Source organism: Dasypus novemcinctus, chromosome 26, assembly GCF_030445035.2.
Source record: "Dasypus novemcinctus isolate mDasNov1 chromosome 26, mDasNov1.1.hap2, whole genome shotgun sequence".
NCBI lineage: Eukaryota > Metazoa > Chordata > Mammalia > Cingulata > Dasypodidae > Dasypus > Dasypus novemcinctus.
The window spans coordinates 6,651,628-6,665,557 of NC_080698.1; the positions used below are offsets into that span (position 1 = coordinate 6,651,628).

At 54.6% G+C, this 13,930-nt stretch overlaps 1 protein-coding gene across 6 annotated transcripts in view; it reads right to left on the reverse strand.

Moving 5' to 3' along the window:
- Positions 1-8,636: 8,636 nt before the first annotated feature.
- FYCO1 (FYVE and coiled-coil domain autophagy adaptor 1) overlaps positions 8,637-13,930 on the reverse strand; it is an 83,791-nt gene continuing 78,497 nt past the window's right edge. For 4 of the 6 annotated variants that reach the window (XM_012523175.4, XM_004453162.4, XM_071212020.1 and 1 more), the window contains one exon: positions 8,637-12,136. In XM_012523175.4, coding sequence (XP_012378629.2) covers positions 12,061-12,136 — 76 coding nt within the window. In that variant the 3' untranslated portion in view covers positions 8,637-12,060. The remainder of the gene's footprint in view (positions 12,137-13,930) is intronic. The other 2 variants (XM_012523176.4, XM_071212021.1) reach the window with 2 other exon arrangements.

The window sequence follows — 13,930 nt, forward strand, 5'->3', positions numbered from 1 at the left end:
AGCCCCCTCCATAGCTTTCCTTGGCCCACATGGTCCAAAAGAACAAGGCTTCAATCGGACTCACTATGTGGGATCCAGGCCCCGCCCCCCACCGCTGGCCCCGGAGCTCCTCTGCAGTGATCAGATCTGAAGGGGCCTGTGCAGGCCTCTCGGGCTGCTCTGGCCCTGCCCTGTCCATCGCTGGCCTGGTCTGCAGTGTGGGCTTCCATCCTGGCTCTTCCCCTCGGGACAGGGTTCCTTGACCGGCCTGGGCTGGAGGCGCTCACCAGACCCCACTGTCAGGTCCTGCCCTGCTGCCCAGGGCCTGCACTGGCTCTTGGTACCATGGCCCAGGAGCCTGGTCTGGAAGGGTGTGGCTGAGCCTGGACTCCCTGAAGCTTGCGCCACATGCTGGCCCCATGCGTGTTCGCTGTGTCTGCTCTGCCCAGCTGGCTGCGCTCAGGCCACACTCCATGACCAGTCTGGTGGCTCTAGGAAGCCTGTCTCTGCCTGAGCCACCGCACTTCATTTTTCTGCAGACTCTTTGCTTTCTGGACCCTGAATGCTTCATTTCCAAGCACATCTAATGATGTCCCAGGCACCTGGGAATTTCTGGACAGTATAAACAACCCTTCAGTTGAGAGCTGGCTGAAATGTCACTTGTCACCAGAAGGTACTGTGGCCAATGCTAATAAGGCCACTGCACGGGAACCAGACAGCAAGGGCCCAGATGCTGCAGCTCAACGGGGCACGCAGACAGGCCTGGTGTGCGATGGATGCCCACCACCTTCCTGTGGAGCTCATTCCTGGCCTTTCCTTCATAGCATGCATCTCAGTTTCTACTTAGATGTTCTTTTGTGTTCATTGAACCTCTGATTCCCATGTTTAGACTCTCAGCTGCACCAGGTCATGTATTGAGTATGGTTTTGTTCTCCTTTGTCTACTCAACCATAGGACTAGTACCCAGCTGGAGAGCTGTGCTTCTAACATTTGCATGGTCTTTGTGAGAAGAGTTGAGGCTAAAAAGAGCTATAGCAAAACAAAAAGGCTTGGAGACCTGGAGTGCTAGGCAAGAAAGATAAAGACTGAACTTTGACAAATGCAGACAGTTTGAGGTTGGTGGATTAAGGATGGCCATTTTGCTGCTCCTTTCATCAGAATCTTTATTTCTTGACCAATAAAACACGATGTGCGCCAGATTCTGGGACCGGCCTCAAGCCATGGCAGCCTCCATTTCCTGTCTCTCGGTAGGCTTGCTCTGCAGCCCTGAGCTACCCCACGAGAAGTCTGCCCTTCAGACTGCCCTGAGATCGCCGGGCTGAAGCGGCCACGTAGAGGCCCAGCCGTCCAGCCGCCGCCGCCACGGGCCAACCATGGAGTGAAACCATCCCAGCTCTTCCGGGCCAGCCTGCCCACCAGCTGAAAACCAGCAGGTGACCTCCATCAATGCCGTTTGGAGCCCTGCTCAGACTCCTTACCCGTGAAGTCCTGAGATGTCACAAAACGGTTATTGTTGTAAGCCACTGAGTTTTGGCGTAATTGGTTACAAAGGAGTAGATTATCAGAAGACCAAGAAACTAACAATTCCTATTGTTTGTCTTTCAGATCTGACACAATGATGTGACTGTCCCAGGTGAACCTCAGAAGCATATGGCAGAGACCCAGGGTCAACGAGGAGGCTGGACAAGGCGTCAGATGATTCGCCCCTCAATTCTTTGGGCACCCCTCTGCCTGGACACCCCTTCCCTGAGACGGCTACATGCCCCTCTCCACCCCCTTAGGTCTCTCTTCTCCCTGAACCGTGCCCTGCCCCCTACTGAACACAGCAGCCCTCCCCCAGGGTGCCCGGCCCCCTTCCCCTCCTTTTGTTTCACTTCTCCACAGCCTCAGCACCACCCAGTACCTACCATACATCAACTCCAGGAGGCTAGGGGAAGGACCACTCAGCTCCTCTGTGCATGGCTACTTCCCTGGGGTCTGGAAGGGGACTTCCACACGATAGCGCCTTGGTGAATGAGTGCTGAATGAACCAGGGGTCCCGATTTCAAATATTTGGTTCCGTTAAGTGCTCGCATCCTTGTGGAAACGTGTATCTTGATTTCACTTCTGCTGTACTTCCTTGGCCCAGATTCTAGAGCAGGGGCCATGGACCCCACCTCTTGACGGGAGGGGTGTTGAATAATTTTGGAGGCATGTTTTAATACCACCGCAAGCTGCTATGGTGTAAGTTAACCTGTCTTTCAGTCACCCCAATCATTTACCCTCCCCCCCCAACTGCCTAGCTGACTGAAACAGAGGAAAACAGAAAAGCCAAGGTGAGGAAAAGGGATTAGACAAGGTGCATATAGACCCTTAATAATAACTGCTCATTGTTTTAGTGATTATATTTATTAACCACTGGCTTTGCAGCATGCTTATGAAGTTGCTACTGTTATATCTCCCATTTTACAGAGGAAGAAACTGAGGCACAGAGTGGCTAAGTCACTTGCCTTGAGTCACACAGTTGGTGGTAGCAGCTCTAGGAATTGAATTCATGTTTTCCTGACGCTAGAACCTAACCTCCTAGGCCCTCTGGTCTGCTTTTTCAGCTGCCGGAGGATGCGCTCACATAGTCTGTTAGACAGGAGGGCGGGAGGCCCTGGCTGGGTTGGCCCGTGGGCAGCTGGGCAGCAGCCCTGAGCAGATGGCAGCCCCTGCCAGGCCTCCCTCCATGGCCTCCTGCCGTCATGCCCACTGTTGAGTAGGAGACCCGCTCTGGTGAATGTAGGAAGATACAACTTTGCTGTGACTTGAGCATTTGGGAATTGCATTAGGTTGTCTCTTTACTGGGGATTGGGATAGCTATAGGATTTGTGAATTTGCTCTTTATAGACACTAATTTTCAAATTTTAAAAGTTAAACTGGCATGAGGTAAAAGAAATCCAATGGCATGGAAGGGTATACAGAGAAAAGTAAAAGTATCCCCCACCTCTGCCATCTTCTCCAAAGCACCGACAGATGCCCTGGCCCCCTTCCAGAGGCAGCCACTATTAGTTTCTGCTGTCTTCCTCAGAAATATCACATGTGTGAGACTAGTATTCCAGGGCACAGACTTCTGATGTGCAGTCATACACTTCTTTGATCTACCCCATTTGAACAGTTCTTTCCAGATTTCTGCTATCAGAGACAATTGGTCAGAAGAGGCTTGTGCGTATCTTTTTGTGTATGAGGGTATTTGGAGAAGGCAAATGTTTTCCTGAAGGATGATAGAATCGGAATGGAAGGGAATATATCTGACTCTGGTGGGGTGATTGCAAAAATGGCCCCAATTCTACTTCCCCTTTCTGTCCCCATATTCTTTGCAAAGTCACCTTGAAATTCCTCCCAATAAAAGGTAGTCTCCTTCCCCACCCTTGAATCTGGGCTGGCCTTGTGACTTGCTTTGGTCAACAGAATAAAGTCTAAGGGATGATGTGGCAGCTACAAGACTAGGCCCCAAGAGGTCTGTGTACCTCCATTCACTCCACTTGAACAAGCTCGGCTATCCTGCTGGGGGATGAGTGACCACGCGGAGCACAGCCAAGCCATCCTGGCCACGGCCATCCTAGACCAGCCAGCCCACGCCTGACCTACCAAGTGGCCACAGACTCATGACTGAGCCCAGCTGAGACCAGCCAGTAGCCAGCCAACCCCCAGATCCATCAGCTGAACTGCCTAGATGACAGGCCACTGGCCATTGGCAGACAAATGGGTGAGTCCAAGAGAACCAGCCAACCAACCTGCAGATTCACAACCTAAATAAACAGTGATTTATGCCACTGGGTTTTAAGGTGGTTTGCCATTCAGCATTACTGTAACAATAAATAACCGATCTAGCCTCTTGAAAGGATCATACGTACTAATAAGAGTTCAAAGGTCAAGGCTGACATAGCAAATCCTGTTTTATGGAATTTTTTTTCAACCATCAGATAACCTATGTTCAAGTGAAATGAGAATGGTTAGAAAGACAACCACCCCCACCACCACATCAGCATGGTGCCGTAGTAACATGTTCTGTGAAAGCCTGAAATTAACCAACTTCCTACCTCTAAGAGCTGGGTGTCACCTGCCTTGCAATGCTGTTATGAAGAAAGAGATAAAACATATAAAGCACTTAGTACTATGTCTGACTTATGGCATTTACCTACTCATTTATGTGCTATTTTATTAATAAACCAGTGCTACAATGAGTTGATCTTTCTCTTTTGCTGCCAGAACCCAGATGTTCTTAACTATTTTGTGTATCCTGCCATGCACCCCTTCAGCAATCTGATGAGGCCTACAGCCTCCTTCTCAGAATGTTTTAAAATGCATAAGATAAAATATATAGGATTACAAAGAAAATCAATTACATTGAAATATGACTGTACCAATATTAAAACAAATGCATGAATTAGCAATATATGTGCTTCTTTATTGACCCATTACACAAAATCTAACTGCAGGTCTACTGAGCGTAGATGATTCTTTGAGATGTCTGCAACAACTCTTGTGGAAAATGAAAGTATCTGTGGATTTTACCGGGGACAGTCACAGCTTCTGCTAACACATACTAGTGTGCCTTTTTGATATTTGATATTCATATTTGAAAGGAAAGTAAAATTTTAGTTAGTGGTCCAGTAAAACAACGCCATTTTTCCCTTCCAAGTTCACAGACCTTCTGAATTCTGTGTATGAACCAGCATAGAAACTTGTTTAACTTGACCTCCCCCAACTCATACTCATTGGTACTGAACTCTTATTTCTTTCTCTAATTCTTAAATTTTGGCCATGAATGGAACTACTTTAGATTTGGGGAAGGGCTGTTTTTCCATTTACAAATGATGTTCCAGTTAGAAATAGGCCCTTGAATACAGACACGAACCATTAAAAATTGTGGTTGTTAAAAGTATTTTATCTGTAGAATAGTTGCACATGAGGGAATTTGTTCAGAAGTATCTTTCTCTCCGAGAATGAAATTTCCGCCACTGTATCCTAGCGCTTGTGCCAATGGACTGGGAAAAAGGCCTGGTTCTGGGAGTCAAGGACTGGTGGGAGAATTGAGAGACGGGTCAATTGGTTCATTTTACCGTTTCCTCAGGTTCTAACCAAATCAGTGGTGATGTAGAAATGATTATCAGGGATCTTCTCTGTGGGGTCCGTGGCCCACCTCCGCCAGCATCGCTTGGAGGACATGTGAATGCATCCTGGGTCCCCCTAGACTTGATGAATCAGAGTTGACATGGGTGCTCCTCAAGAATCTGCATTTTAATAGGCCACTAAGTTAACTGTTACGCACACCAAGGCAAGAGAACTATTCTCTTAAGAAATTCTTGGCTACTGACATTTAATAAATTAACAGTTTTAACTGGAGTAAACCTGAGCCCTGGGTGAGAAAGGGTCTTTTCCTGTAGCTTGACACCTGCACCCGTGACAGCCAAAGCTGCTGTAGGCCTGAAAAGGACTCAGTCCCACTTCCCTTTCCTCTTCCACAGGCTCATCTCCAGGGCAGAAACGTGCGACCCTCTTCTGGAGAACACCCAACAGTCCTGCGGGTGTCCTGGCTGTAGAAAGAACTCTCTTGGTGGAAACCCCTGACCCCACGCATGGGCCCTCTCCCAGGGGGAGGCTTCTTGGGTGGACAATGCTGCTGCGCTCCCCACTGCCTGTTGTGCGTGCACGTGGGCTGGGCAGCTGGCTGCAGAACCAGAGCAAACTGAATTATCTTTTCCATGTCCAAGTCACCACCTTTTGTGTTTGTTCTGTAAATGGCCCAGCTCTTGCTCCATTAAAATGTTGCCTCCATTGGACGTGGTGGTTGTCTTCGACCACCCAACACTACCAACTCCCTTCTGCTCTTCTCTCCCCGTGGGAAAGACGACTTCTGCTAACCTAGCCTGCGTCCAGCCCTCCTCCTCCCTCCATGGAAGGCTCTTCTTTTGCCCCCTTTGCACTCCTTTGCTCCCCCTCCCTCTTTTCTCCCCTTTTCTCTCTCCTTAACTGGCTACCCTTTCTCATGCTGGGAGGAAGACAGCGCCTGCCCCACTGACCTGGAGACGGTGTTGGGGCCTCCCAGGAATGGTTGCCTCCTCTCCTCTGGGGCTCTGCCAGAGCAGAAAGCTTGGGAGGGCCCCCGGATCACCTTCCTTTGATGCCTCTGTGACCCTGCAGGCCCAGAGCCAGTCCCGATCTGGAAACGAGGCCTTCCTTTTGGTAGGGACACGCACCTTTTCAGGTTTGTTGAGGCCTGTCATACTGTGTTTGTTTGCTAAGAACACTTAATTTACTTGAGGCTTCAGATGGGGGTGCAGAGTCTGGGACAGCCTCGGAGGGCCGGGGGGCGTGAGGAACCCGCACAAGCCTGCCTCCCCCAGAGCTGGAGGACCCGGAGGGGGAGGGAGGGCGCATCAAAGGGCAGGAGGTCAGCCATCACTCCCGCTTCTTCACCAGCGGGTGGGTGTGAGAAAGTGAGAGGTTGACCTTTTTCTCAACCCTAACCCACTTTGAATGACTTTCATAATAGCTACGCCTTCCTCTAGGCTCTTGGTGGCTTCATCTTCAATTGCTCTAAAAAAAAAAGTCCGTTTTCTCATCTTGGGCAATAGGTTTCACCATGCACTTGCTGTGCAGATGTGTGTGGGCAGCGAGCTTCTCTTGCTGGATTTTTCCCACGCATCTTCATCTTGAAAGGGCTGACCTTGCTGAGGGTACCCTTCTGAGTCACCCGGGGACCTTGACATCCTCAGGCACCCGCCAGACGGGGTGACAGGAAGAGGCGTGGCACCTCCGAGAGCCTCGGGGTGTGTGGGGAAATCGGGTCAGAATTGCTTGGCCTTGAGTGGAGGGCTTGAAACCTTGGAGTGAGGACCTTTGTCATCCCGGATAAGTCAGTGGTTTAGTGACTGGGGAAGGAGTGGTGGGGATTTTGACATAGGTGTCCCCAGATCCCATCCCCAGGAGCAGCAAGCACATCCATGGGTCTGTCGGTTCTTGCTGCAGCCCCAAGCCCCTGTGCCCACCGGCCTTCAGGAGGGACTGTCCTGCAACGAACTGTCTCTTCTGCTGTGTCATTCTGGGCGTTTGGATAAACTAGTAATCAGTTACTTTCAACCTGGTCACTGGACAGTACAGAGGCTTGGTTTGAGGGCATTTTTTAACATGTGAGGATGAGCAAGGGGTTGGGATCCTGTGACCAGCTCACTCCATCAGCCCCAACCCCCTCTGCCCTTCTCTCCCACCGGGACGTTTCAGAGCTTCTGCGCCTGCGTGAGTTGGCGAGGTTGTCTATGGCCTCCCGGCTGGCCTGGGGCGCTGGGACTGACCAGAGTCCCTGTGATTCAGCGTTTTTTAAGCACTTTCGGGTCCGGCATGATGCTTGGTGCTGTAGGAGGGGGTAGGGGCTTGAAGATGAGTGCGACAGTCCTTGCCTCACAGTTAGAGAAAGTGCGCCTGTTTCTTGTGTAACTGACTCAAGAAGGGGCCATGTGCGAAGCGGGGCAGGGGAGGCTTGAGGGAGGAAGCAAAGGGGAGGCAGGCAGGGCTGCGAGGTGTTCTTAGGGCATGGGTCCCCCGAGGGTGGGGATGTGAGCTGGGGTGGACTGTCCAGCCTGAGCTCAATCTGACCAGTCCAGGGGTGACTGGGACCGCCCCGCCCCAGTCCTGTGCAGGGGCTCATTGCTGGCCCAGTAAGAGTGGTGGATGCTGTGGTGGGATTGTTAGAGGGTCCCCCTTGCTAGGGTTACAATAATTCACAAGCTGTGGCTCAATTCCCTGACATGCACCGAGGAAAGACAAGCCCTCCCCCACCATAAGCCTACGTGTCTGAAAGCATGGCACGTCCCCAAAGGCTGAACAAAGAAACCATGAGGAGATGGGAGTAAAGGGAGACAAAGACCTTCACCCCCTCCAGATCAAGGCACTCCTGCTCCTCCAGCGTTCTAAGGAAACCTAATTCCCTAACCTACTACCTTCCAGCCACACAAGGGAGAGTTTCACCTCTAAGGCTTCACATTGGTCCCCGCTCCTCACTCGGACCCTTGACCCCCTCCCAGTGACTGTCATTTCCCTGCCTAGGAAGGGACTGTATAAAATCAAATCCACCCTTGCCCAGGGGTGGCGTGGGGGCTGAAGTCTGTTCTTCAGACCCTGCGCTGGGAGACCTTCCCAATCAACTCTCTGCCTGCAGTCATCAGTCTCCGCGTCTCAGTGAGCGCCCCGTTCTCTAACAGGGATCGCTGCCCTCCTCCTCTGCCAGCTGGCCTCTGCCTGGCCGTTGTGCCCAGCTCTGCAGCACATACTGGCTACAAGTCATTTTAGGCTACCGGTGACCCATTATCCTGGCAAACGTGACGTTTGCTCTTTGTTTAAAGTGCTCTGAGTACCAGGGGAGAGCAGGGGGCATCCGAGTTGAGCTGGGGGGATGCACTGGCACAGGTGGGCCTGAGCACCTTCAACACCTCGCAAAGCAGGTGTTTTTGCTTTGCACCCAGCTGCCAGGCCCTGGGGCATTTTCTCAGAATATTTGCTGCCTCCGTTCCTTCTGAAAAGCCGCTGTAAAAGATGCTCTCCCTCTTGGCGGAGCAGCTCAACACTGAGCCAGGCCTGGGGCGCCCCGATACCCTCTTCGTGCCCCGCTGGGATGAAAGACTCGACTCTGCACGTCATAGTGTTCACTTTATTTAACTCTGAGGGTAAGAAACCAATCATTTCCAAATGGCAGAGCAGACACCATAAAGGCTTATGTCTTGGGGTACAAAATTTCTCATCCCCACTGTGGGATGGTGGTATCTGATGTGCTTCTGGATAATTCTTTGGCTTAAGGTAAGAGTGACATGGGTTCCTAGACCCGCTATCTCATAAGGCCGCATGAATGGAGGATTTGGCGATTAAAATGCAACTCCACTTTTTAGACTGTCCAGCAGTGGCTGGGAATAGCCGTGCGGCCTCCAGAGGCGCAGTGGCCTCTCTGGCTAAAATGCACCGTAATGTCTGCAGGAAGCCTTTTCATAGAGATGCCTCCTAAATTTAAAGACATACTTTATCATTTCTAGAAAGTGCTTAAGAGGGAAAGGGAATTCAGTCTTTCCCATTTTTGGAAGAACCACAATGAAATAGGAAAAGCTCACCCAAGGTGCCACTAAAAGGTGCTTTCTGTGAACGCAGAGGCTGCTCATTCTAAGCGTCACCACTGCTTCTCTCTGCTGTAATGCTCAGTGTCTTTCAAAAGTGAGCCCCTGTACTGCCGCCTCATGAAACGCTGCCTCTCGTGGGGATTCCGTTGTATTCGGGCCTGGGACGGCTGCGCTGCCTCAGGCGACAACTGGAAAACTTCAGAAAAGCCCTGCCCTTTAGTTTCGGGTTGTGAGGCTTTCCACCAGTTCTCCGCCCCCTGTGGAGGGCTGCAGTTCCAGATTCCAGCCTCCCTGGAGACGAGTGTACCTACATCCCAAGGGCTCCCACGAGCCCGCTTAGCCACAGAGGCAAGCACTTTGCCCCTGCATGCTTCCGTGTTCAGGCAGCAGCGTACCTGGCTGCAGTGGGTTTCTTGGGGGAAGCTGATGAGGAGTATCTGTGGCAGGGATGAACAAGGCAGCTGGTCATTGGTAATAAACTGTGGCTGCTATTCAGAGTGCTGGGCCATCGAGGGGCATTTTTATTTTGTTTCTTTGTTTTTAAATAGTGACCTGGGATCCTAAAGATGTTTCCTTCTTGTTGATTTCTATGTGATTTCTAGCTGGGGCTACCATCTTCAACAGTGGTTCTTGAAATTGTCATTTGCATTTTTAAAAAAGTATCCCAACCCCTAAACCTCAGTAAAGTTGGGATCCTGTTTAAAATAAGAATAAAGCTACTCAAAAGTCATGCTTAAAATACGCCCTGTCTCTAGCAGCATAGTGCACAGCAAACTTGAGCTTGAAGAGCAAACTAATGAAGTACAAGGGTTAGTTGAGCACAAAAAAGAAGTATGCTGGTGAAACCCAAGAGTTAGGAAACAGCCACCGAGGGACTGGGGAGTCCTGAGCCCAGCAGAGGCCTTTCGGGCATGGTCACGCTGGCACCCAAGGGGGGCGCCCACGGCCAGCCCCTGCTCTCCTGGAGTAGCTCTGGGCCGGAGCCCTGCTGTGGTGAGCGACAGCACGAAGCACAAAGGCTCAGAACGGATGGAAGGAAATGCTCGGGGCCGTCTGGGTCAGCTCGACTGAGGCTGGTTCTGGCCGCAGTGACGGTGAGGACACGGCCGAAGGCCCTGCGCGGCCTCGGGGGCGCCGGGGAAAGCTAGAGAGCACGCCAGAGAAGGCTCCACGCTGCCGTGGTGTCTCTGACGTTTCAGCTTCTTTCTAGGAAGGATCTGACTGACTTCTGATTTCGGCTTGTGGAAGCGGAGGTGGATTCAGAGGCTGGATAATTTCCTCTTGAATAATTCCTGGGCAAGGTGGCACGAGGCTAAAAAGAGCCTTGCGGGGTGGCTGGTCGGTTTCGGGGCCGGGCACTTCGGGGCCGTGGCCAGGAGGGGGCGATACAGAACCCGGTGGCTTTCTGCCCCAGGAGGCTGCTCCAGGGAAAAAGACCGCGAGGGGTGCAGCTCTTCCCTGGGCCGACCTCGGGCAGGTTCTGTTCACCAATCCCCGCGACCAGCTCTCTGGTTTAAGTGGAAGCACTGAGTCTCCCCCAGAATTATTCCCTCTGCTCCTGGTCAGTCCTCTCGGCTGGTGCTGATTCTGTGGCTGCTGGTGCCTGGTGGACAAGGGGGTACGTGCTGGACTCGGCCTGGGGGTCCCAGTCCACTCTCCAGCTCTCTAGACCAGTGGCACGAGGGTTAGGAAGCTCTGGAAGGGGATGTGCCGTCCCGAGGCTAGCTGGAGAAGTGCCACCTGTCCTGGGCTCGATCGTTGTGCCCGGCCAGCGCCCCTCCTTGGCCCACAGCGGGCCAGCTCGTCAGATGCCTGCTAGGCTGTGGGAGCACCCAGGAGACCAGCCTCTGTGAACAAGTGAGCGAAGGCGAGCGCTCCGTGGCAGCAGAAGGGGACTAGAGAGAGCAGGAAGGTTATTTAATTTCTCTTCCAGAGTAGCAGCCAGTGATTCCTCTGCTGGTGGCGAGGCGTGTCCTGGGCGGCAGCGGCAGGCTGTGGGGCACGTGGCGCGCTCGGGCGTCCGGCCGTGGGGAGCGGGCTCTGCAGGCTGGGGCGTTAGAGGCCAAGCCATGAACGCAGGTCAGAGGCCGGACTGGAGCCTGTGTGCCCTCGAGTTACCAAAGACCCTTGTTCCAGAGGTCCCGTTCTCAAAAGGGGTTCTCACCCGGATGATGACTTCTAGTAGATAGGGGTCTGCGGGCAGACGCTCGGATTCACAGAAACCAAGACGGGCAGCTGTGAGGCAAGTCCTGGCGGCCTGCTCTTTGGTCCTAGTGGACCTCGGCCGCGCTGGGGCTCTGCTGGTGCACGCAGCCGCCGCCCAGCCCTCGGCACCGGGCTCCACTTCCGTGCAGCTGGGAGGCCTGGCTGAGAGCGGGCTTTGCTTGAGGGCAGTCACCCCGCCAGAAGGGCTGGCAGGAAAGCTGCGTAGAGGCTCCTCCAAAACTGCTGCGTTTCGGAGCAGCCCCCACCCTCCTGGGGCAGGAAGGGACGGGGCGTGGCAGGAGGGGCTGCTGGGACCTCGGCAGGGCGCCCCGACCCCCACGCCAGCCCCGCGGCTCCCTCCCAGGGCTGAGGGCTCCCGAGGCGCGGCCGGGGTGGAGCAGGGTGGCTGTCCCCGCAGGCGGGAGCCGGGACCACCTGTGGCCGTGAAGCTCTCGCTGGAGGCCTCGGACCAGCTGTGCTCCCAGGAGACTCCCCTTGCAGAGCGTCCTGGGGTTGGAGGGCAGTGGGCCCCCAAATCCATGGAAAAGTCATTTGAGCCCTTGCAGCTGTGGGGGCTGAGTGGCCTGTGCCAAGTGCACCCCCAGGGCAGCTCTGGGGGTGCATGCCTGAGGATTTTCCTTCGAGTTGCATAGTTGGTTTTTTTTTTAGTGCTTTATGTGACAGGTGAGGGACAGTAGTGTTTCCTGTGGATAAAGTGAAGCTGCTAAAATGCAGGTGCTTGAGGTTATTAGGGGAAATCGCTTCCATCATAGACGACAGGCCAGTCAACTGTCAAGTGGTAAAATACTTTCTTGGAGACAAACCTGGAGAAACAGAAATGGGAAAGGAAGGTGTTAATGTGGGAGCGGAAGACCTGAGTGGCAGTGGCTGCCCCCGGCCCCTGTGGTCACGGCAGCGAGCCAGGCCAGGCAGGCGCTGGCTGCCATGGGCAGCCGGGGGTCTCCTGCCGCCCCCTGCCCCCTTTGCCTGCCTCGTCGAGTTCTCTCCCTGCAAAGGGCCAGACTGTGTGCCTCCCCCGCCCCGGGCTTGCCCTGCCGCAGCCTGGCAGAAGGGATCAGACGGAGCCGGCTACGGAGGGCAGCAGGCAGAGCGCAGGGGCGAGCAGGACTTCCTCCTTCCTGGGCATCTCCGTCCATTTTGCCATGGTCTTGAAACCTTGGCCGGGAGATGGATTCAAAGGGCCAGCACCAGAGATTCTGGGGGGCCCGCAACTGCCTGCAGCACTGGCTGGCCCTGACGGGGGCCTGGCACTGCGTGTACCTGCACATCACCTTGGACTCTCCTTCAGTCCAGGGAGGACTGTGCAGAAGGGGGATCCACTGCGCAGTGGGGAATCCACTGCACAGGGGGGAATCCACTGCACAAGGGGAATCCACTGCAGAGGGGGAATCCGCTGTGTAGAGGGGGAATCCACTGCATAGAGGGAGAATCTGCTGCACAGAAGGGGAATCCACTGCATAGAGGGAGAATACATTGTAATAGGGGGAACCTCGGTGCAGAGGCGGAATCTACCACATAGAGGGGGAATCTGCTGCACAGAGGGGCAATCTACTGAATGGAGGAGGAATCCACGGCATAGAGGGGGAATCTACCGCGCAGAGGGGGAATCCGTTGCATAAGGAGGGAATCTGCTGCACAGAGGAGGAAACGGCCTCAAGTAAGGCCCGCCGTCGGGAGAGCAGAGTCCATGGCTGGCTGACTCCAACCCACTCTAACCACTGCTCTGTCCCACCACCTGGCAGGGGCTGGGCTCCCTGCCCACTCGGGGGGCTCGAGGGCAGCTCTGCTGGGCCTGTGCCCACGGAGCCCTGCGGCCCGAGGTGTGTGCTCGTTTTTGCCGGTGTGCATAGGGGAGCAGCAAGGCGGGGAGCTCGCCCTCCAACGTCTCCTGTGCTGGAAGCCCTCGGCCACAAGCCTGGAGGCGGTGAGGCGGCACGGCTTTGCTCTGGAGGGTGCTATCAAGCCCGGGGCCCTGCTCTCTAAGAGGCAGCCCCAGCGAAGGGCCAATGCCAGAGCCAGGGCACATGGGGAGGGGCAGGGCGCAGCCTCCTGGGCACCCTCACCTCACGTCTCCCTGAGGGGGGCCCGGCTTGTGGCGTCTACTTGGTCAGCCGTGGGTCCTCTCCTCCTTCCCCAGCTGTCCCTCCAGCCGTACCTCCAACGCCCCCACCCTCCCCCCAAACCTCCCCTCCTGAACCTCGACGATCCTCCGTGCAGCGCTTCCCGGAGAAGGCACCGGCCACTCCCCCAGGAGGCCAGGCTCCCGGGCTGCGCCCTGCTGACTGGGAGTGCTGGCCTCCTCCTCCCCCGTCTCCTCCTCACCCACTGGCTCAGCCAGTCCTGCTGACTGAGCCCCCTCTCCAGGTGGGCAGTGGGGACCGGGACACCAGAGAAGCAGGAGAGCAGGGGCTTGGAGTCCAGGCCTCCTGCGCTAACTCGGGCCCACAGATGCCAGGCGAGCGCCCGCCCCTGGCCCCGGGGCCCTCGGCAGCAGAGGAGGAGAAAGGCCTGCCCTTGGCACTGCTGCACCGGCGTGAGCCTGCCCGGAATTCGCACGCAGGTGGGAGGACTGCGAGATGAGCCTGGACACCGGAAAC